Source organism: Microchirus variegatus, assembly GCF_963457635.1.
Source record: "Microchirus variegatus genome assembly, chromosome: 23".
NCBI classification, from domain to species: Eukaryota; Metazoa; Chordata; class Actinopteri; order Pleuronectiformes; family Soleidae; genus Microchirus; species Microchirus variegatus.
This window is the reverse complement of record NC_139824.1, coordinates 13,658,922-13,681,645: the sequence shown is the minus strand read 5'-3', so window position 1 is coordinate 13,681,645 and position 22,724 is coordinate 13,658,922. Positions and strand designations below refer to the sequence as shown.

At 42.2% G+C, this 22,724-nt stretch overlaps 1 protein-coding gene across 1 annotated transcript; it reads right to left on the bottom strand.

The window, feature by feature from the left end:
- Nucleotides 1-230: 230 nt before the first annotated feature.
- Nucleotides 231-11,616, bottom strand: LOC310943934 (putative methyltransferase NSUN7; the record flags this gene model as incomplete). Its single annotated transcript, XM_083909630.1, has 12 exons — nucleotides 231-1,028; nucleotides 3,027-3,153; nucleotides 3,937-4,054; nucleotides 4,137-4,238; nucleotides 5,349-5,492; nucleotides 5,585-5,798; nucleotides 6,607-6,790; nucleotides 7,165-7,317; nucleotides 7,400-7,536; nucleotides 8,903-8,961; nucleotides 9,863-10,048; nucleotides 11,493-11,616. 12 exons carry the CDS (start codon nucleotides 11,614-11,616, stop codon nucleotides 231-233), a joined length of 2,346 nt encoding a protein of 781 aa, XP_083765756.1.
- Nucleotides 11,617-22,724: the final 11,108 nt, after the last annotated feature.

Here is a 22,724-nt window from a genome sequence, read left to right as displayed (position 1 = left end):
ACGAGAAGAAGAACAAGTCTGTATTTGTGACCGAGACTGAAGAAAATACTATTTTACTATTACTATTTATTCAAATGTTACACGTTAAATCCCACTTAAGAATCGTGTGTGTTAAAATGTGCAGTGTCTATTTCAGGCGGAGGTTTGAACCTTCATGGCAGCGGCTGGACGCAGTGATGGAGTTGCTGGGTAATGTATTGAATCACAGTGATACTTAATCCTTGCGTCTTTTATAATCCAGGCAGCGAGGCTGTGGAAGAGGACGCCGACATGCTGCTGTGCTGAAGGCGACGGGACAGTGAACTCGCGCTCCTGCTCAGTAACGAGCTGGAGGAGGAGCGGGAGTGAATGGGTGGAAGGACGGAATCTGCAGGTTTGACCACTTCCTTAGGTCTCAGTGCCTTTGTCCTCTCCTTAAAGACACCTCCTGGTTGTTTGTCTCCTGTGTCCTCTGGTGCTGTCTCTGCTCTCTCAGGCTGTGGTGGTGCTGCTGCGACGCGTCTGTGCACCTGTGCAGGAAGTGGAGCAGAGCGAGGAGGAGGAGGAGGCGGCGATGGACGTTTGCCGACCGCCTGCTGAGACGTGTTTTCGCTTATCCTGTGCGCCAGAGCTGTGATGGGAGACAAGTGGTTGGACGGCTGCGCCGAGGACATCAGCGTCAGCGTGAGGCGAGGTATGCGTCTCTGTTTGCTCTTCGTCAGGCGCTTGTTGTGGTTGACTTTCTTCTTCTGGTTCTTGGCTTGCTTTGCTCGCCGTTTGAGCTTTCGCTTGTGACCTTTTGACCTCTTCCCCTCTTCCTTCCCGACCTCACCTTCCTCTGCGGTGCCCTCCTCCACCTTCTCGTCCCCCGTAATCTCGCCTCTCTCCTTTTCGTATTCTGGGCCCTGGCTTGAGGGCGACTGTGGTTTCTTCTTGCTTTTCCCCTTTTTGACGGGTTTTAATTGATCGGGCATGATTCCACCCAGGAGGCCCTTCGCCGCCGCCCTCGCCAACACGTCCTGCACCGTCTCTACCTTTGTGGGATCGACCTGGAATTGCAAAGGGTGAGATAAGAGTGAGATTATCGAGCTGTGGAGATGCCGTCATGATTTAAATGGAGTGAACATCGTTTCGCTCTACAAAATACGACGGATCAGGTCGTTTAACGCATATACCCCCACACTCACACTAATCTAATCTAATCTCCAATCTAATCTAATTTTATCTAATCTAATCTCTAATCCAATGTATCCAATGTAACCTCCAATCTAATCTAATCTAGTCCAATGTAACCTCCAGTATAATCTCAAATCTAATCTCCAGTCTAATCTAATTTTATCTAATCTCTTATCCAATGTAACCTCCAAACTAATCTAATCTCCAATCCAATCTAATCTCTGATCTAGTCCAAAGTAATCTCCAATCTAATCTAATTTTATCTAATCTAATCTCTAATCTAATCCAATGTAACCTCCAATCTAATCCAATCTAATATAATCTCCAATCTAATCTAATCTCAAATCTAATCTCTAATCTAGTCCAATGTAACCAATCTAATCTAATTGTATCAAATCTAATCCAATGCAATCTCAAATCTAATCCAATCTAATCTCCAATCCAATCTAATCTAATAATCCAATCTAACACTTATTTCTTCTACACACTGGTGTCGGCTCTTCTAAAAACAACTGGGACAGAATGTGGTTTTTATCAGTTTCTCTTTAAACGAGCGGTCGTAAACTCACCTGTGAGTACTTTGTAATTGTAGTTTGATAAACACCCAAAAATAATAAAGATGCTCTGATTTATTCAAGAGGACGACTGTGGCCAAAACTAAGACGAGAAGAAGAGTAAGAGAGATCACAGTTGGGCTTGATGGGTTTTTACTTTCCCAGAGAGCAAACTTTGTTATGGCCCATAATGTGAACGGCAACACCAGAGATCTGTTTTTTTTATAGCCGCTCTTCAGCTCCAGCAGAGTGTGTGCGTGCGTGTATGTGCGTGTGCACCGCCTTCATGCTCAGTCTGCAGAATGTTAAGAGCAAGAATCAACACCTGTCCAAAGCGGTTAGTGCTCGTGCAAACTGTGTTTGGATTAAAATAATGCTCTTGCATCTCCCTCTCCTTTTAAAAAAAAACACGTCTTGTTGTTGCCTCACCCCCCTCTCTACCTCTCTCTCTCTCTGTTGCCATCTATCAGTCCCTCATCCCTTCATCCAGCAGTGAACCCACCTCACAAGTGTCACACGCTAACCCAAAAATCTGTTGCTCTCTGCAAACTGTGATTTCATTCACGCAGAAAGTGGATGACGATTTAATTACACAGCAGCGTTTAGATTTTTTTTTTAAATGACTGCACTGCCACTCTGGATAGCAGGGTCTGTCACTACGCACACACACACACACACACACACACACACACACACACACACACACACACACACACACACACACACACACACACACACACACTGCACCATTTTTTGGAGCTGCAGGGAATCAGAGGAGCAGCATCTCATTTCCTTCTGTTGTATTTTTCCCCTTCTTTTTATGAGTGGAGCAAAGGGGGGGGGGGGGGGTACAGGAGGTGATGCAAGAAGACTGGGGGGGGGGGGGGGGTTTGAGGAAGAATTATTCATTCATCTTTGCTTGAAAGTCAGTCATATTTAATCTCTGACTTGACTTTTTTTTATGGAGTATTTGAGTAATACTGCAGTGTTTCAGCACTATATGGGTATAGTGTGTGTGGTCCAAAAAGACCTGGTTTTGGGGTTGTGGTGGTTAAGGTTTGGGTAAAGGGGTGGAAGGAGTGTTTTATGGCTGCACACACACACACACACACACACACACACACACACACACACACACACACACACACACACACAGAGTTGAGCTGTACGTGCAGACAGAAAGTGAAGAGTGCAGCCTCAGCACTGCTGGAAGGTCTTGTCGCAAAGCAGTCACACACACACACACACACAAACATATCTGTTCCACCACAGCCTCCTAACTTTGACCTTGTCCTCGTCTCACACTTCCTCTCTCACCTGTCGAGACAGTCTGGCGATGAAGCAGCCGTCGGTGAGCGGAGACGCTTCCAGCCTGAAGAACTTGGAGTCCGCCGCGTCTCCTCCCGACTCTCCAGAGTCGACCGGGAAAACCGGACCGTTCACCCTGAGAGACGAACGCAGCAGCAGGTGACACTTTAAAATAAAAAATACTGTATAATAATGTATTCCTTATGCTGAATCTACGTCCCAAGACAATTCCATCCGAATCTGAGCAATACTTGAAGAGTCATGAGGCCAAATAAGCTGCTTGGCAGACGTAACTATAGATTTTGAATATAAACATTGCTCTATTTCATCTTCAGGAGGCTCATATTGTCGATTGCTGCAGTGAAAAAGCTCCATAGTCGTTTTTTTTTACAACAGGTTACGCTCCAAGATGGAATCTATAAAGAATTAACTCTCAAGTCTATTTCCATTGTGTGTTTACAGACGAGTCTCATTATTTATGGATAATCTGAGACGACTTTAAAATAAAAAAAGCAATTCAATGGAGTGAACATTGTTTCTCTATACAGAATAAGATGCATCAGGTAATTTAACACACATACCCCCACACTCACCACACACACACACACTGTAACCATGGCAATAAATAATTTTATCCGATCTAATATGATATAATCTGTACTAAACGAATATAATATAATGTCCAATATAATCCAATAATCCAGTCCAATCTAATATAATCTCCAGTCTAATCCAATATAATCTAATTTAATCTCCAATATAATCCAATCTAATCCCCAATCCAATAATCCAGTCCAATAAAATGTAATCTAATATCCCATCTAATCCAATATAATCTATTTAATCTCCAATATAATCCAATCTAATCACCAGTCCAATCCAATAATCCAGAGTCCAAGATTGTGTGTGTGTGTTTTACCTAAAAGGCAGCAGTTTGGGGTGAGTGTGTGTTTTTTCTAACACTCTTTTCACCAGCTGTTCATTCTCCTCAGGATACACTGAGCGTGTGCAGTAGACGACCGTCTGAACCTTTGGGACTGATGGACAGACAGGAAGTGACACAACAATGAAATTGTGAAAGTGTGTGTGTGCGTGTGTGTGCGCGTGCGTCACACTTACAGGTCAGAGCATGTGCTAACAGTCGCGCCTGTTGAGCGGCCATTGAGTTGATTTTGCCCTTGGACACAGAACCATGAGATAAGTCTGGCAAAAGATCCCAGTCTGTCAAAAAGAAAGAAGATTTGCATTATTTATTGTTGCATTTTCATCGACTTCTAGTAGTCATGTGATCCTCAACTAAAATCACCAAATTTTTGTATTTTTTAATGTATTAAACTACTTTTTTTTAACTTTTATATCACTATTGGTGTTCAATAAAACAGTTTGTGGCTTTGTTTCAAAGTTCCTGCAATAATTCTATGTATTTTACACTCCAAAAACGAACACTAGATGGCTTCATTGAGCTATGTCTCTCTTTGTTGGTCTTTATCTGAACAAGATCGCTGTCGAGATTTTGATTGACAGCTTTGTTAGCCAATGAGAAGCAGCAGAACGCCGCCCGACCGGAGTGTTTTGAGTGTAACACAGGAAGTCCGTCCCTCTGACCTGTTTTATTTCGACTGAAAAAAAATACTTTTCACGGATAAACGTCAAAGGTAAGATTAATTTTACAGTTGTAATTCGACAAACCGATTTCTATTGTCGTTATTTTTTATATTTTATCTCGGTAATGCTTTGTCTTAGACTCTTTTCACGTATGTTGTAAGAAACAGCGGAGTCTCAGCTCTCATTTGAGCCGTAGTGTGTTTTGGAATGCGGCGAGTGGGTGACGCAGCGGTTCCGTACGAAGTTTGATATGTTATACATAGATTTAGTTGTTATTTGAGCTTTGTTTATGACGGAAGCGTATTGCATTCATTTGAAAAAAAAAAAAAACTCCTGTTTTTCTGAATAATTACTTTTCGGTTTGTTTGTTTTTTAATCTTTTTTTTTTTTTTTTTTTTTTTCTGACTAATATTTTTTTCACCTGTCTCTCTGTCAAATTCTTTTCCTGATTTTCTGAGTAATCATTTTCCTGTTTTTCAGAGTAATTTTTTTTCTGTTTTTCTGGGGTTTTTTTTCTTACTCATTCATTACTCCGAAAAACCAACCAAAAAATAAATTACTCCGAAAAACAGAAAAAAATTACTCCAAAAACAGAAAAAAAATTACTTTATTTTTTTCAAGTGAATGCAATACGCTTCCGTAGTTTAAAAATGCAAACATTTAAAATGCGAAGAATCTCTCAGGCTCCCAATTGGGAGACCTCCAGGAGTCAGAGAGGATTCATACTTCCATGTTCACTGTGTATGGTGGCCACGGGGTCGTTGAGGGCACTGGACGAGCACTGAGGCAGCACCATGATGACCTTAAGACGCTGAACGCTGGCGTCCCACTCTTTTAAGTCACAGAAGGCTTCGGACAGGACTCTCACGTCTACAGTGGGACGTTAAAACAGTAACATAATTAAGATTTAGCGGGTTCAACAGCAGCACTTGGCTCGTTCTCCGTTCTACTTCATTACTCACTGGAGACGTTCGTTTCACCGAGCAGCTCCCGAATCTCTTCCACCTGCGAAGGCGTGCGATCGCCGCCACACGCCAACACTCGGCCCGAGCGCTCGGCTGCCACGACGGCGACGTGAGCCACAGTCGCAGCGGAGAAACAGCCCACCAGCAGGACGTCCCCTTGATCGAACAGCAGGGGGCGTAACGCGCTCACTGCTACACACACACTCCTGTCCTGTGGAGATACAAAACACTTATATATGGTACACGTCACATAAACAACTAAAGACTTTAAAATCATTAATGGATGTGAGAGAAACTTTCTTTCTTTCTTTTTTTTTTTAAACACACTTTCTCCAGAAACAGTAAAACCTCTCATCTATTTCACAGCAGTTAAGTGTTATTAGTCTGTAAGATGATCCATTAACCAGCAAATGGATGAACTGGCCTTTTGCACAGCAGCCGTTTTAATGAGTCACCGTAGGAAACTCGACGATGGCTGAGTTCCTTTTCGTTTCCTCAGTGTCGGTGGCATTCTTAACACGTTTCCTGCCATCATGTACCAGAATGGCTCCTGTGCATCTATCTCCTTTGATTGATTCCACAGTTATGATGGGCTGTTTCACCCTATTTTTTCTCCCCACTTCGTTAAGAGTAAACTTAAAGTTGACCCATTTATTTATTTTTCTCAGATCTTCTGTGAAGAGCAGTGATTATTGACAACGTCAATCCCAACTTCCTCTGGAAAGTGGCCCTTAAAGTATTTTTAAAAGCTATACACAGGTTTTTAATTATCTGTCTTATGGGAACTACAGTAAAACGGGACATAGAGACAACAATTGTTGTGTATGTTGGAAGCGAAGATAACAAGAAATTGTCATCCTGATTAGAATTCTGCAAGAAAGTGCTTTTATTTTTACTTAAGGTGACTGATGAACCTTCTAATAGTCCGTAAAGTGACACTACTTCTACTTTCATATGATATTGTCATGCTTTTACGTCAGAAAACTATTGTTTGAGCTCACTGTGACACTCTTCTCTACCTGTATGTTCAGTGTTCGTGTGCCGGTGAGGCTGCTGTGCACGAGCAGACCATGAAGCTGCCGCGGGAAGACGAGTGTGTCTGGACAGAGACGGTCCCTGCAGAACGTCAGCTCCTCCAGGTCAGTCACGCTCTTCCTTTCGCACAGGCCAGCGCCGCGCAACGCTTTGCACACTTCTTCGACACTAGAGGGAAGGACAGAAACAATCATCCAGGTGTCTTCAGGACAGCGTAGTTGCGTGGACACGACGGTCTGTGACCTCGTCCTCGCTCCCCTCAGGAACGCTGACTCTGCTGTGTCGGCTACGCCCCGCTGAACTTCACTGACCATTAAGCTCACACTGCAACAACATGAGCTCTTGTGAATAATGTAACCCCAGAAGAATAATAGACTTATCGCTCTTTGCCAGCCCCCCTCCCCCGCCGCGACCCTCATGTGGAGGATAAAGTGGTAAAAGATGGATGGATGGATTAAAGAGTTATAAAATAGCCGCCACCTTGTGATCAATAGGAAGATTATTTACCCTTTTTACAGCTCTTGACCTGATAAAACCTGTACCTGGTCTTGAGCGTGTCGACCCATGCGTAAAGTGGCAGATGTTTTGCTTGGTGCTGTTTGTTCCTGACGGGGTCCGACAGGAAACAGGAGACGCTCCTCAGGTTCAGTTTGACTCTGCAGCGAGCTAAAGACGCCGCCAGTTTGGTCTTACACCTGTCAAAAAAACAGAATCGCACACATTATAATGATTATCTGGTAATCCCATGATTCACCCGTGTATCAATGAACAACAGACCTGTGCAGATTAACCTCCAGCTCCCTGACTTCCTGCAGGGAATCCAGTCCTGGGTTTGTCGGATGTTCACGCGACACAAACCGCCTGTCCTGGAGGTCGAACAGCATCACCATCGCCAACGGCAACAGGTCAGTGGACTGCAAAACAGGAACACTTTCATTATAAAAACACATCCACTTGCCACTATTCATCTTACACCTGCAGAGTCGCGTCCTAATGAGTCCGTTCATATGTAATTTATGAGTGTACAATCACTTTTAAGCTGTTTTTCCCCCATTATTATGTTAAAATGTATATACAGGGGCTATAAGAATGAATAATATAGAGTCTTATATCATTTTTTTTTAGCACAACCTATAGGCAATGATAAAATAATTTTTTGCCCTCATTTTCATCAACTCCATAAGCACAACTGAGCAAAAAGTGCTCAATTTCTTATTAAAATGAGATTGAATTTGTGAAATTCACTTTAATAATAAAATATGGTCTATTTTTGTCACTTCTGCACAATAATCATCACATGAGAAAACGGAAAAACACACTTTGTGAAGCCTGAAAAAGATGTGACTTACTGTATATTATTAGATTCATTTTGCATCCCAAATACGTTTCATATTGTCAACTTTTTATCGTTCCATAGCAAAACAAACTCTTTTATTTTGAAATGATGTCAAATATCATCATAAATGTTATTATTTACGTGTCTTTTCCACTTGACCGGCCTGAGTTTGAGACCTCTGGTATAAGCACTTGTGTATTATTCACGTGCAGCAGTTGGTGTATGTGTGAGTGAAGGTGATGTGGAATTACAAACAGCTGTGTGCCAGTTGTTTATTGTCAGGATACACTCTCAGGTTTTACCCATCCCTCAATAAACAACAGAACACGCGCGCGCTAAGTGTGTCTCGTTGTCCATGTTTGTGTCAGTGCACAGTGTTTTATCGCACCCATTTACGCTCTCCCGGTTGCCGCGGTGCGTCTGTCGCTCTCCTGTTTGCATCATTTGCCACCTATAACTGGCCAGACTGTGCACAGATCTGAATACAAATGGCCTTTAACAGCGTCTCCCTCAACGGCATTTCACCGCATACTTCATCTGACGACGAATAAGCCCGAGATAGTGTGACGATCAGGAGCTTAGTCTGTGTTTTCAGTACACTCTTAGAAATAAAAGTGCTAATTAAAACCATATAAGGTTCTTCGGCTTGTCCTCAGGAGAACCCTTTTTGGCTCCAGGTAGAACCTTTTTATAAAGGTTCCACCAAGAACCCTTTTAAAACCCTATATTCAGGAAAGGTGTTTTAAAGGGTTCTCTGGATCAAAATGGTTCTTACTGGAACCATTAGTGTTACCAAGAACCCTTGAAAAACCCTTTCTTCGGGAAAGGGTTTTTCAGAAGCAAATGGTTCCAGGTAGAACCTCAGCCCTTGTAGAAGGACCCTTTTGGAACCCTTATTTCTAAGAGTTTAAGTTGCGCTTGTGTCAAATGGTGGCAGCACTCACGATATTCTGAGACGAGTGGAAGCAGCTGTCGGTGATGATTTCTTCAAGTAGATCTTGGTCTGGAAAGAAAGACAGACGTGTCGGCATGTAAATTAATCCCGGGCATGATCATTGTCCTTCATCTTGTATACGTATTCATCCAGAGAAAACATCCAATGACGGCTGTTTTCTGACCTTGTTGATGTCAGAGGTCAGAGGAGAACAGTCTGAGACGATGGAAACATGCGTTATAAATCTGAACGTACACTATATTTCTATAATATCTCTACATATGTGGATTTTACCACGTATGAGAATAATATCTCACCATCCACCTGTGAGCCAAAAGACCTTCATATAGTAGAAGAAACGTGCAGTTACAGCAGCAGAAGACTCTTTATTAGCCACACATTATATCTGTTTCTGTACATATGCTGATTTTACCACATGTATGTACGAGAATAATATCACCCTGGGTGTAATTATATATTGAATATGTGTGTCAAATATTCCCATATGGGCAAAACCTCACTAAATATGGCTCCACACACATACTGAGTGTGTATATGTGTGTGTGTGTGTGAGGCTTATCACGTCCTGTGCAGGCATTTGCTGCACCTCCGACTGAAGTAATTTGAAGTCCCGCAGAAGGAAAAAGAAGGATAAATGTGCGTCTATATGCTATTTAATCTACAGTGTGCAGTTAAAGCCACTTTTCAAAAAGTGAATATTGGAGTTGACGCGTGCTGCGGCTCTCCGCTGCTATTCATTATAGATAAGGCCCGCCGCACAGGAGGAGGTGGTTCAGGTCGGCAGAAGTCGCCGCCGTGGACTCATGCAAATTAATTTCCAGCCCGACTTTATGTTCAAGCAGCACAGTTCATCCTCTCCAGACGAGAGTGTGTGGCTCCGTGTGAGTCTGCTGAAACAACATGAGTGACTTCAGGGGGATTGGCAGTAGAGAGAGTGTAATGATCGTACATTTGAGTGTGTTGAAGGCGAGCTGGTAGGCCTGCCTCTGTGTGGGTTTGTCCCCGCTCTGCTCGGGTAGCCGTGTGTCAATTTTCTTCCCGTAGTGTAGAAGTTGAAGCGTGACGGGCTTCTCCTCACGCAGCTGCTGGAAAATGGCTGATGCCTGCAGATATGCCTGATCTGATAGTGGGGAGGCTGTGGTGGTGGGAGGGGGGGGAGGAGAGGGGAGTGATGGGGAAGTAAAAGAAGGTGAGAGGAACAACAGGGAGGAACAATTATATGTTTCCTTGCAGTGAAACCATTGGTTACTGTGCTTTATGAGCTTTATGAGCTTTTTTTCCAAAATCATATAAAGTTTAAATGCTAATTTTTTTGACGCGGGGAAAACAAACGTATCATCAGTCACATGTTTATTTATTGTAACTTTTATTCTTCTTCTAATGTTTCATTTGGAGTTAAGATTTGTTAGGTGTTTTTATTTCTGAATCTGGCTGCAATTTTTAGACATATTAGCTAGGGATGTGAATCTTTGTGTGTCTCACGATTCGATTCAAAATCGATTCTCGATTTAAACGATTCTTTATTCAAAAATTCATACAATGCATAGTGTGTTAAGGCAAATTATGGCATCAAAACACTACAGTTGGTATAAGATAATGGGATTTTTAAATAAACTCATTCCAATAATGTGATCACACAAAGGCAAACTTAAGACAAAAGTTAACATTTATTAATTCAAAACAAATAAAAACATACTTACTGTACAAAAAAATAATAACTTGCATAAATAAAAGCTTAGACTAGCTGCCTTTTTCTCCCAGAAGTTACAAAAATAAACTGAACACAAATAACACAAGTCGTGGATGATTAGAATTTTTCCCCCACTCCTAATATTCGCGTTATTTAGCCTCTTTCAGGCCATCATATCTGGATTTGCAGACCTGCTTCCCTTAAATGACCATGTGCGGGTGCTCGATTCAATTTAACGGAATAACTCATGATACAATTTTCCATATTTTAAACATACATAATAATAATAATCACTGAATTACGTTCACTTTGAGGCGACTCATTCAAACTTAAACATGTTTCTTCTCCAAGAAGCCGAGACTTAGGCACAGCAAAGAGAGCTGCTCATAAAAAGAAGAAGAAGAATAAAAATCTGTGTTGATTAAGATTATATGCTCACACATAATAAATGCCTTTTTAAATGAAGTTACAGCCGATAAACGATGGGCCAAACCATGCTGTTTCACTTTAAACAACCGCAGACCTCAGAAACACTAACTAACAATAATATAAAACCTATTCTGCTACTAGATGATAATAAAAGGCTGATTATTTATAGGGTAGAGTTTCACAGTTTGAACGACGGCTGCTTTGTTTGTTCTTTCATTCTCCTCAGCGACAGATGAACTGTAACCTGACTCTGTTCTCAGGCAAACATGAGACCACGCTCTTCCTTTTCACAATAGAAACAACTGTTTAATGGAAATTAAACATTTTTTCTTTTACTTTCGTCCTTGATGAATGTTGGAACTTAAGACACAGCGTTGTACGAACCAGGCCTGAAAACATTAGTCGTCAAAGTGATCGAATGTCCTCAGTGTGTGATTAAAGATTCAGACGTGTGTCTTACCTGGTGAAGGTAACGACGGAAGTAAAAAAGAGACGGGCTCCTCGTCGGCCTGTTTTTCATCATCGTGCTGTGAATCCACGTCTTCACCGGAGTCACCTGCAACAGATTGACTCTGCGTCGTCATGTCACAAAAACGAGCGAACGCATCGACAAAAACAAAACAACTTAGAACATCTTAGACGCCGTATGCCCTTTTCTCTCTCTTAACACGTGTCGGCTTCTGTGCAACCAATGAGCGCCTTGACAGCCGCGAGCGCTCTTTTGTTTACAGAGTTGAACCCGAGCTTTGCAAAACGTACTGTAAATAAGACGCATGGCGTCAGTCACGGCCGACATGTGATCCTCCTTCCTTCAGCTCCTGTGAGACAGCGCGGCTCGAGGCCACCGCGGGTGACCGAGCTCCTCCTGGTGCAATTAGGCAGCAGGTCGGATACATGAGCATGAATAAATAATGGACCGCTGTCCGACCCTGTACAAACGTCCACCTCTCACTGACCTGACACACACACTCTCTCTCTCTCACACACATATTTGAACTTCATAGTGAGGACCTTCATTGACATTTCTGAGACCCTAACCCTAATCTTAAACATCATAACAGAGTGCCTAAGCTTGACCTTAACTCAATTATAACCCTAAAAGCCTTCAAAGATGTGAGGACCAGCCAAAATGTCCTCACCTTCTCAAAATGACCTCAATGTACCAGAATATCCTCACTGTGCTAGTCCTCACTGTGCCAAAGTGTCCTTACTGTACCAAAGTGTCCTCACTGTACCAAAATGTCCTCACTGTGCCAGTCCTTACTGTGCCAAAGTGTCCTTACTGTACCAAAATGTCCCCACTTTTGCAAAATGTTTTTACTGTACCAAAATGTCCTCCCTGTACTGAAATCTCCTCACTTTCTCAAAATGTCCTCACTGAACCAAAATGTCCTCACTGTACTAAAATGTCCTCACTGTTCCAAAATGTCCTCCTTGTACCATAATGTCCCCACTGCACAAAAATGTCCTCATTGTACTAAATGTCCTCACTGTACCAAAATGTCCTCACTTTCTCAAAATGTCCTAACTTTCCAAAAATGTCCTAATTTTTTCCAAAATGTCTTCACTTTCCCAAACGGTCCTCACTGTACTAAAATGACTTTTACCCCAACCCTAAATCCAGGTCTTAACCCTGAAAAATCCCTTTAAAGTTGTTAAAATGTCCCCACAAGGTCCAAATGTCCCCATAAAGAAAGGTTTTTGTGTTTTTTGGACCTCACAAAGAGATACATGTGCACACATGTTCTTAAGACTGTATTGTTATCTCTTAATCTTAAACATACCATACCTTACATGAACTTAACCATAATTCAAATCATAGACCTAAACATAACCAGTTCTTCAGAAATCCAAATGTCTGAATAACCATTTGACAAAGATTGCAGGCCTTAGTGTGAGTCAGTGATGTGAGTATTCTGTGCCGTACCTTGATTTGAGGCTTAACATTCAGAGGTTTGCAGGGACCACTAGTCTCTAATTAAAGTGGATAAATAGTGATGAACACAGACTGTGTGTAATCGGCTTTAACGGCACTCGTCGACGCTTAAGCACAAAACTGGGATTGACCAGAAATGTGCAACGTATCCAATAAAGCCGTGCGAGTGCAAATGGGACAAATGAATGAATATCAAACGGGCAGCGATTTAACGAGTGAGGAGCAGTTTCCCGGAGACCACAGAGGAGAAACTTAAAAGTCCACTTTAGAGGAACACGGCTGGAATAAAAGGCTACAGCAGCTTAGTGTAATCTGCATAGATGATGACGGCCTCTTTAAAAATGCATAGCAGGTCTTACCTTTGTCATTCAGAGCCGTCCCCGTGGGAACGACGCAGCTCATTTTCTCAAAGAAATGCATCTGCAGCGAGTGACCACACTTTCTCTGTGGTATTATGTCTGTACTGTGTTATGGCTGCCATTCTGTGTCACAGTGAAATGGAGACTTTTCAGACACTCATCACCTCTTTATCATGCATGGGTTTGTTCCTGGGCCCTGAGTTTGAGATGCTATGGCAACGATATGATAATGTAGAAGGCCTCTCCTCTCTATGTCACATATACAGTAACATATATATATATATATATATATATATATATATATATATATATTTATATATTGCATTATTTATACGTTGCTACCATGCATCACCTTCAACAGATGGTTTTAGATGCTGGAGATCGTCTTTGTTTGTGATGGAGAGGATGGAGCTGCTCTGACAGCTCGTTTAAAAACAAACGTGTGTGTGTGTGTGTGTGTGTACATTTTAGTTCTTACATATATTTACTTATATTTACTTATCTTATCTCTCACTCACATGGCCTGGTTATTCACACTGTGCTCTGTATCTTAAGTGACAGCAGCAAAGCATCTGTGGCAGCAGGGTGTGTGATTGACACTGCCCTCTAGTGACCACTGCAGTGTAGTACAGTGCACCACAGATAGTTGGTTGTATATGTATGTATATATATATGTATGTATGTATATATATGTATGTATGTATATATATGTATGTATGTATATATATGTATGTATACATATATGTAGGTATGTATATATACATACATACCTACATATATACATATATATATATATATATATATATATATATATATATATATATATATATATATATATATATATATATATATATATGTGTGTGTGTATATGTACATACAGTCACCTACCACTTTATTAGGCACACAGGCCACTTGTTTTTACATTTTTTAAATGAATACATTGTTATTAAATTAAAAATAACCTCATTCTCTGACAGTTTTTAGTCAGTTTAGTTTTATTAGTTTTAGTGTTAGTTTTGTGTTTTTGGTAATATGGAGTATTTGGTACACAGTGATAATAAGTATTGTGTCTTAAAAACACAGCAAATATACATATATATATATATATATATATATATATATATATTTAATATTACAGTGTATACAAGATTAGTCTGAAGTGCAAGTGGTTTTTGTGTTTTATATTGACCTTGAGGAAACCAAAAACTACACTTTCAGACAGGAGTTCAACATACAATAATTGCTGTAATGTTTGTAAAATACCAGCAGAGGGCGACAATTTCCTGCAGTATGGCAGAGTCATTGGAGCGCAGTCCTATCTACTCCTGTCCCACAGTGTTGCCACTCTCTGATTTCTCTTTCATCTAAATGTGTAAAGAATACCCACACACACAAACACAAATGGAGATTAATTCACTCTCTTAAATGTACAGCATCTTAAATGTAGCATCAATTACTGATGACTTAGATGTTGAGTTTGTAAAGCTGACCCAGCTCCCTTTATATAAAACATAAAAAGGTTCATTCTCTAATGAAAAACAGCAATGAAAATAATTCCATCTAAATTTTACACACTGGGCCTTTAATAAACCAGTGGTAGTTAAAAGAAAAAAAAAAGTGCATAAGAACCGGTGGACGTTGCCAGATTAAGCAGGAAAGTGTTTATCAGTGTGTTTGAAAATAACAAAAAACCCTAAAGCAGCCAGGCCTCACTTCTCCACGGGTGAGAGTCCAGCTGGAGAGATTATTCAATCCAACACGCGTCATCAATGTTGCTTCACAGCAGGGCTCCACTTGTTCTGCATGTGTGGCGTTAGTGTGTGTGTGTGTGTGTCTGACAGCATATTCAATAGTTGGCCACAGTTGGAGACGGCGGGTCGTGAGGCCGTAAGCCGACCTGGAATTTTCTCAATAAAGGCCTAATCTTTGCAGGAAGCTGTGCGGCGCTGGAAGGAACTTCTCTCCGTCTTTGTTTTTTCACTCTTTAACTTAATGAATCTGCATGTACACTCACACTCCTCACACCGTATTTTCCACTTCCACAACAAGTAAACTTGTTTGAGCAGAAACACTGTGTTACTCACAGTGTAAGAACTGCTTCATGGTCCCAAAAACGGAAGTCTTCGTCAAACATTATGTCCAATTAACATCAATATAATGCAAAATAAATAAAACTACAGAGCTTAAAATGTAAACGATGCTGACATTAGGTCTACATTAAACCGTGGAAATCGGAAAACGGCACTTTTGACGTCAACTAACTTTTTTCATTTGTGGCATTTGAAGTCACGTGGCCATTTTCCACTATGGCCCTGCCTCAGCCCGGTTTAGGTTGGTTTTCCACTGCAAAATAGTACCTGCATAAAACTGCCGTGACTTTGTTTTACACGCTTTACACCAGCCGTGCCGTGCCAGAACTGTATCGTGGAAAAAAAAGCACAATTTGTGTGTCACTGTCATGCGTCTGAAGTATCACTTTGGAACTGCTTTCCTGGGGATCTTTGCTCCGTGTGTGTCTCAGGTCTCTCGCTCCATTGTGGTGTCTCTCAGGGCACGGTCTGAGTCTTTTCACTGCGCGGGGCAGAGAGTTTTGCTTTTGTTTACAACCTTGAAATGAAAATGCAGTACATGTGCATGTCTGCAAGAAGCCTCTATGCTGTGCCCCCGGGTAAAACAAAAGGCTCGCGAAGCTGTGACTTAAAGGATAATTACAGATTATTCCCAGTTTGAGTTTGACCTCACATCATTTTTACCCATTGATTCTGTAATTATTAAGAGAGTATTTCAGTGTTTCAGGGGAAAACAACAGAAAAATAGCACTGTGTGAGTGTAGGCTTTACTTTTAACTCTACACACTTCAATGACTGTGTCAGACGATGAAGATGTAACCACCCTGTGGAACTTTATTCAAACAAATGATATTCAGATTCTCGTAGTTGTATATTTAAATGGTGGCGTCGCTGCGTTTATATATTCATTATTCATAACTTGTTGTTTTCTTGACTCAAATCTCAACATTTCAAACCGTGTTTCTTCACTGTTGCCAATGCTGAGGTGTGTGTACTGGACATAAGGAAACATTTTGCACGTATTTCAGTGATTTATTGCATTTCTGGTGTTAAAAAGCTGCACAATAATGTTTGTGCACCAAAGTCCGAACACTAAATGACGAAATCTTCAATATTTAAGAATATAAAGGTCATTTTTTTTTTCAAAGATTTGTGGTTCAGAGAAGCTCTGATATAAGACCTCCCACTGTTACCGCCTGTTTATTATTATTAAACCGCTGTCAGCGACTAAGCACAAAGGTAACACACTTAGATGAGTGTTATACTGTCAATAATGCAGATGGCTCTCAGGCGCCTGCGCTGCATTGACATGCAACAAAACACGAGATAATAGCAGACTCAGTTTTTCGCCGGGATCTGAACAAGTCTGTGCAAGTGGGTTTTTAAAGAGTAAACAAAGGGCTGAGGACACGGGCAGCACATGCAGAGCATTTCAGAAAATAATGAGTAACTATAATGTGGTATACAGAGTACTATACAGAGTATTTTGGCTGATAAGGAGAGAAAAAAACAGTCGATCTCATGTAGTGCACTCGCATAAAGTCGAACTCAATTATACCTGTGCTTCTGTGTCTGCACACGTTATTCAAACCTCGTGGGATCTGTAAAATAAGCATTAAAGACAAATAGGTTGAGCAACACGTCCAACCGACGGCCCCGGCCTCCTCCCTGCCAGAGTTCAGCCGCTGTGTTGAAACAGCAGTGTTTTTTCTGTGTGAGCATGTCTGACTCAATATCAGTTTCCTACACACACACACACACACACACACACACACACACACACACACACACACACACACACACACACACACACACACTCCATTGAGTCCCATTCATGTGTCCCTATCCTTAACCATAACCGGTTAATACCTGACCCGATGTTTAACTTTAACCACAGTTCAAAACTTAATCCTAACTTTAACCAGACGTGAGGTTCAGCCTCATTAGGCCCAGTAGGCCTCCATGAGGACTACTGGTCTTTACAAGGTCAGTGTTTATGGCAAAATAGGTCCTAAAGAGGCGACAAATACAAGCGCACACACACATACACTCACACTCATGTTTGCGCTTCATTCATTAGTGAGGACCATAAAGGACATACGGTAATCCATACCCTAGCCCTTAGTACCTAACCGTAAATGTTACCCTAACTATAACCCTCACCTGAACCAAATTCTAACCCTGACACTAAAACCAGGTCTTAACCCTGATAAAAGTCCTTTAACCTTGTGGGGACCAGACAAAATGTCCCCAAAAGATAGGTTGTTGGGTTTTTTTTGGGTCCCCACTAGGATAGAAAAACACACAAGCACACGTTTGCAGTACACTCTTAGAAATAAGGGTTTTAAAAAGGGTTCTTCTACAAGGGCTGAGGTTCTACCTGGAACCATTTGCTTCTGAAAAACCCTTTCCCTAAGAAAGGGTTTTTAAAGGGTTCTTGGTAACACTAATGGTTCCAGTAAGAACCATTTTGTTTTTTTAAGGGTTCTCTGAGTAAAGGGTTTTAAAAGGGTTCTTGGTGGAACCCTCCAAAAGGGTTCCATGTGTGTAGGTCCCTTTGCAAGCATGTGTGTGCTTGTACTTTTAAAAATCACATGAACCATACAGAGTGAAGACATTTGTGTTCTGGTCCTCACATCTTTAGAGGGATTTTTGGTTTTAGGGTTAGAATTGGGCTTATATTAGGGTTGGAATCATTTTTATGTTAGGGTTAGACTTAGGGTTAAGGAATGCTTTATGTCTATGAGGTTTCCTCGTGGAGATAGGAAAACAAGTGTGTGTGTGTGTGTGTGTGTGTGTGTGTGTGTGTGTGTGTGTGTGTGTGTGTGTGTGTGTGTGTGTGTGTGTGTGTGTGTGTGTGTGTGTGTGTGTGTGTGTGTGTGTGTGTGCGTGCGCGTGCGCGTGCGTGTGTATGAGTTCTTGTATGGTTATCTTGTCTATGAGTGTCCTCACTACGAATGCTGGACAAACGTGTGTGTGTGTGTGTGTGTGTGTGTGTGTGTGTGTTGCCCTAAACAGAAATCCAGCTTCCTCTCTTCTGTTCTCACTTTGTCAGTTGACCGACTACACTTGTTACTGTTCAGCACGGCTCAGCTCACTCTCTCTCTCTCTTTTGTTCGTCGTCTCCATGACAACAGGCCGCCTCGAAGACGATGCACTGGCCGCCACGCACCTGACATCAGGAAGAAGGAAGCACCTGGCCCCGCCCACACACCGAATGTGTGGAATTTAGGTAAGCAACACGCACACACGCACACACACACACACACACACACACACACACACACACACACACACACACACACACACACACACACACACACACACACACACACACACACACACACACACACACACACACAGGTGTTTGTGGTGAACCGGTGTTGTTGAAGCTTTACATCCGTGGTTTTAAATGCACAAAGCTATAGAGAGAATAGAGAGTGGGCGTGGTGGGAAAGAGAAGGAAATATGAAGGTGGAGAATAAAGAAGCACCAGTCGAGCCAGTATTAATTATCCCCGCTGTTTTACTTTCAGTTCAGGCTGACAGCAGAAGTGAGAAAATGTTGTTATTAGACATTTTGAGTTTCACTTTTCCGCACCGCGCATGTCAAACGTCACGCTGACAGTCAAACACGGGCAACGTGAGAAGCTGTTATTACTGTAAGACGTTATTATGACAGAGGGATCTACGCGCGTACGTCACTGTAGCGTGAAGACGGCGTGTCATCATGACCTCGGGGGTCATGATGTACTTGTGAACGAGGGTCATCAATAATGAGCGTGTGGTGGATGTTGTGGGGTTTCGGGATAGGTGTGAGGGGAAACTCCTTCAGAGGAATGCTGCTCTGGCTGCTATGATTCAGGTCTGGCTGCGCACGCACGCACACACACACACAAAGCCAGGATCACAAGAGGATAGCATTTCCCATCCGGACTGATAGGCAGGAGGGAGGTGAAGAGGTGTGTGCTGGGGGTTTGAGCAGTCAGATTCTGGTTTGGTGAGTTTCAGAGAGAGAGAGAGCAGTGTGTGTGTACACCATACACAGATCAAGTCAGTGTGTGTGTGTGTGTGTGTGTGTGTGAGAAGAGATGAGACAGGATGGAAGACAAGAATAAACACCTGATCACAAGTTAAACGTTTTGCAGGTTGACGCACAGTGGAGCTCCACCACCACCACCACCATCTTCATCATCATTAGAAGCAGCAGCAGCCGTCGTCATTGAACACCATGCGACTGTGACTTGAGAGAAGCATCAGCTGTGTTGTGCTGTAAGGAACACACTTTATTCTCTCTTTTTTTTGTGTGTGTGTGTGTGTGTGTGTGGATTAAGAGGGTTTATTTTTTCTGTTGTGTTTCCTGGGATTGTTCGTGTGTCTTTGCAGAACTTTTTCCTCCCTTGCCTCTCTCTCTCTCTCTCTCTCTCTCCCCCTTCTTTCGGTTCTGAGGAATGTGGAGCTTATGTCAGTGAGAGTCAGGTACCGACTCACTAATTACCACGTCTCTCCCTCCCTCTCTCCCTCTTTCTAGCCCTTTGCCTTCAACTCTGCCACCTTCTTCTCCACTTCAAGACCTTGTACCCCCCCTCTCGCTCCCTCCTCTTGTCTCCTGCTGTTGCGTCTACAAGCGCTGGCTGTGGCTGTAGCTGTAGAGGAGAGGATCTGAGTCAGAATCCAAAAAACGCAGAAAGAAGAACAGAAAGTCTGACTTGTCCTCTCTCTCTCTCTCTCTCTCTCTCTCTCCTCTCTCAGTGTGTGTGTGTGATCTCCATTCTGACGGACCTGTCATTGAAGAAAGGAGGGCACGCTGACAGCCAAACGAGAGAACCTGAGACAACCTGAGAGACGCCACACACACACACACACACACACGGCAAAGGCGGAGAGGAAGGAAGGAAGAGGAAGGGAAGATGAGAAAGTGATCAGCTGGATTGTTGCTTTCGAACGGTGGCGTGAAGAAACTACGACGACTGCGCCACAAGATTCCACAGGTGGGTCTCTTCTTTTTCCCTCTTAATGTCAAAGGATAGTTTAGAGAGAAAACACACACACATGTGCACACACAGTGGGTATCTGGAAGGACATTTCTTCAGCTGGTTCCCTCTGACCCAGCCGATAACCTTCACTACAAGGTTGTGTTGTGTGCGACGAGGACTCTGTGTTTATTTTTTGTGTGTGTGTGTGAGGATGTGTATAATGTGTAATCAGTTGCTGTCTTGTCTATTCATCTTGTGTGTGTGTGTGTGTCTGTGTGCGCGTCTCAGAAACTGGTCGAGCAGGGTTGCCAGTTAGCCATGGGCGTCCTGTTTTTGTACAAACGAGATTTAGAGGTTTGCGAGCTTCTGCGCTCGAGGCGGAATGCGCGGAAGCACGTGCCCGCGTCGTGCACTTGTGAGAAATTTTGGTTTGTGCGTCTTGAGCGCACATCAGCAGGTGTCTCTCTGACGGGGTATCCGCGGGGTCTTAAAAAGTCTTAAATCCAATCATTTGAATTTAAGGCTTTAAAATGTCTTAAATTCTCCTAAAATCGTAAATTCTCCTAAAATCGCATAAAAGGTCTTAAATACAGTTTTGAAAGGTCTTAAAAATCTATTAACGTTACTTTTATTTAAAACATGCATAAACTTCAGTCTCGCTTTGAAATGTTTCTATTTTTGAAGATGCGATAACATAACTACAACACGGAACTAAAGTAGGCCACCTGTGCTGCCCGGTGAGGATTTATCGAGCACCACTAGCTAGTGTGCTGTGTGCGCGCCACGGTGTGTTTAAGCTTAGCGTATCTTAGCGTAACGATTTGTGGCTCCAATTTTTTCATGTCTTTTGTACTTTTTTGCCAGTATGGATTTGAAATAGGTCTTAAATTATATTCATTATGGTCTTTAAAAAGTCTTAAAAAGTCTTAAATTTGACTTGTTGAAACCTGCAGAGACCCTGCGCTGAGAAAAATTTGCACAATTTATATTTACAATTTAAAAGTCATGTCGTTTTGGTGCCGGTCTCTTCACATTAAAGACTTTTTAATTTTGGCAGATATTGGAGGATGTATAATTTGTATGTGTTGTAATGTGTGGATAACACTTTTAGTTTCACACGTAACTGTTTCCTGATAATCACTTAGAAGGAAGAGAGGAGCAGTGTGTGTGTGTGTGTGTGTGTGTGTTCTTCACTGTACCAAGTCGAACCATTTTTCAGATTCTAATCTCTCGAACCGTTGTATCACATTCCGCCGTTTGCAAGGAAAGGGACAGACAGTCATCTAAGAGAGGCATTTATATCTTTTTTTTTCTTTACTTTCCGAGCATGACTTTAATGGTATCACGTTTGAGTCTCGGGCTCTAGTTCCAGGAAGACATGACAATGTTTGACAAAGATATCAGCAACGGGAAGCGAGGAAGCAGTCGCAGGCAGGAAAACAAACCTCTTTAATAACTCTGTCGCTTATGAAAACGCATGTGAAACCTTATGAAATACAAACACACACGTATAGGGTCGCGTCACCTGACTGTCACATGATGGGGAAGCACAGATTGAGTGTGTGTGAGTGAGAGACAAAGCCATAAGCTATAAGCCTAAACCACCAACACTGAGACGGACATGTAAAGCCACCGTGTTAAGAGGGACACAGAGAGAGAACCTGTTTGCACTATTGTGGTGTTTATGAAACACCTGTAACAAGATCTGGTCTCTCTCTCTCTCTCTCTCTCTCTCTCTCTCTCTCTCTCTCTCTCTCTCTCTCTCTCTCTCTCTCTCTCTCTCTCTCTCTCTCTCTCTCTCCTCTTTCTGTTTGTCACACACACACACACACACACACTGCACACACACATACCTGGAAAGCACAATGGCCACATTCTTCTCCTCCATCGTACACTTGCACCTCCCTCCCTCCCTCTCTCCTCTCAGCTCAGCCTCTGATCAGACCAAACACTGAGTAGGCAGTAGGGAAGTTGAAACAGGTTGAACTAGACCAAAAAAGAAATAAAGGGTTCCTAAAAGGTTCTTCTACAAGGGCTGAGGTTCTACCTGGAACCATTTTGCTGATGAAAGGGTTTTTCAAGGGTTTTTGGTAACCCTTTAAAACTCCTTTCCTGAATAAAGGGTTAAAGGTTCTACCTGGAGCCAAAAAGGGTTCTCCTATGAGGACAAGCCGAAGAACCTTATGGTCCTTATAAGAGTGTTATATGGCCAGTATTGGTGAGAGAGATCATATTTATGCGTTCTGTTCAAAATGTGTATTTGTCCCAAGGCAGGTAAATCAAAGGCAGACTGAGCTATCATTAAAAATAACATGCAAAGCAAGTTAATATCACTAAGTCATCATGATAATGA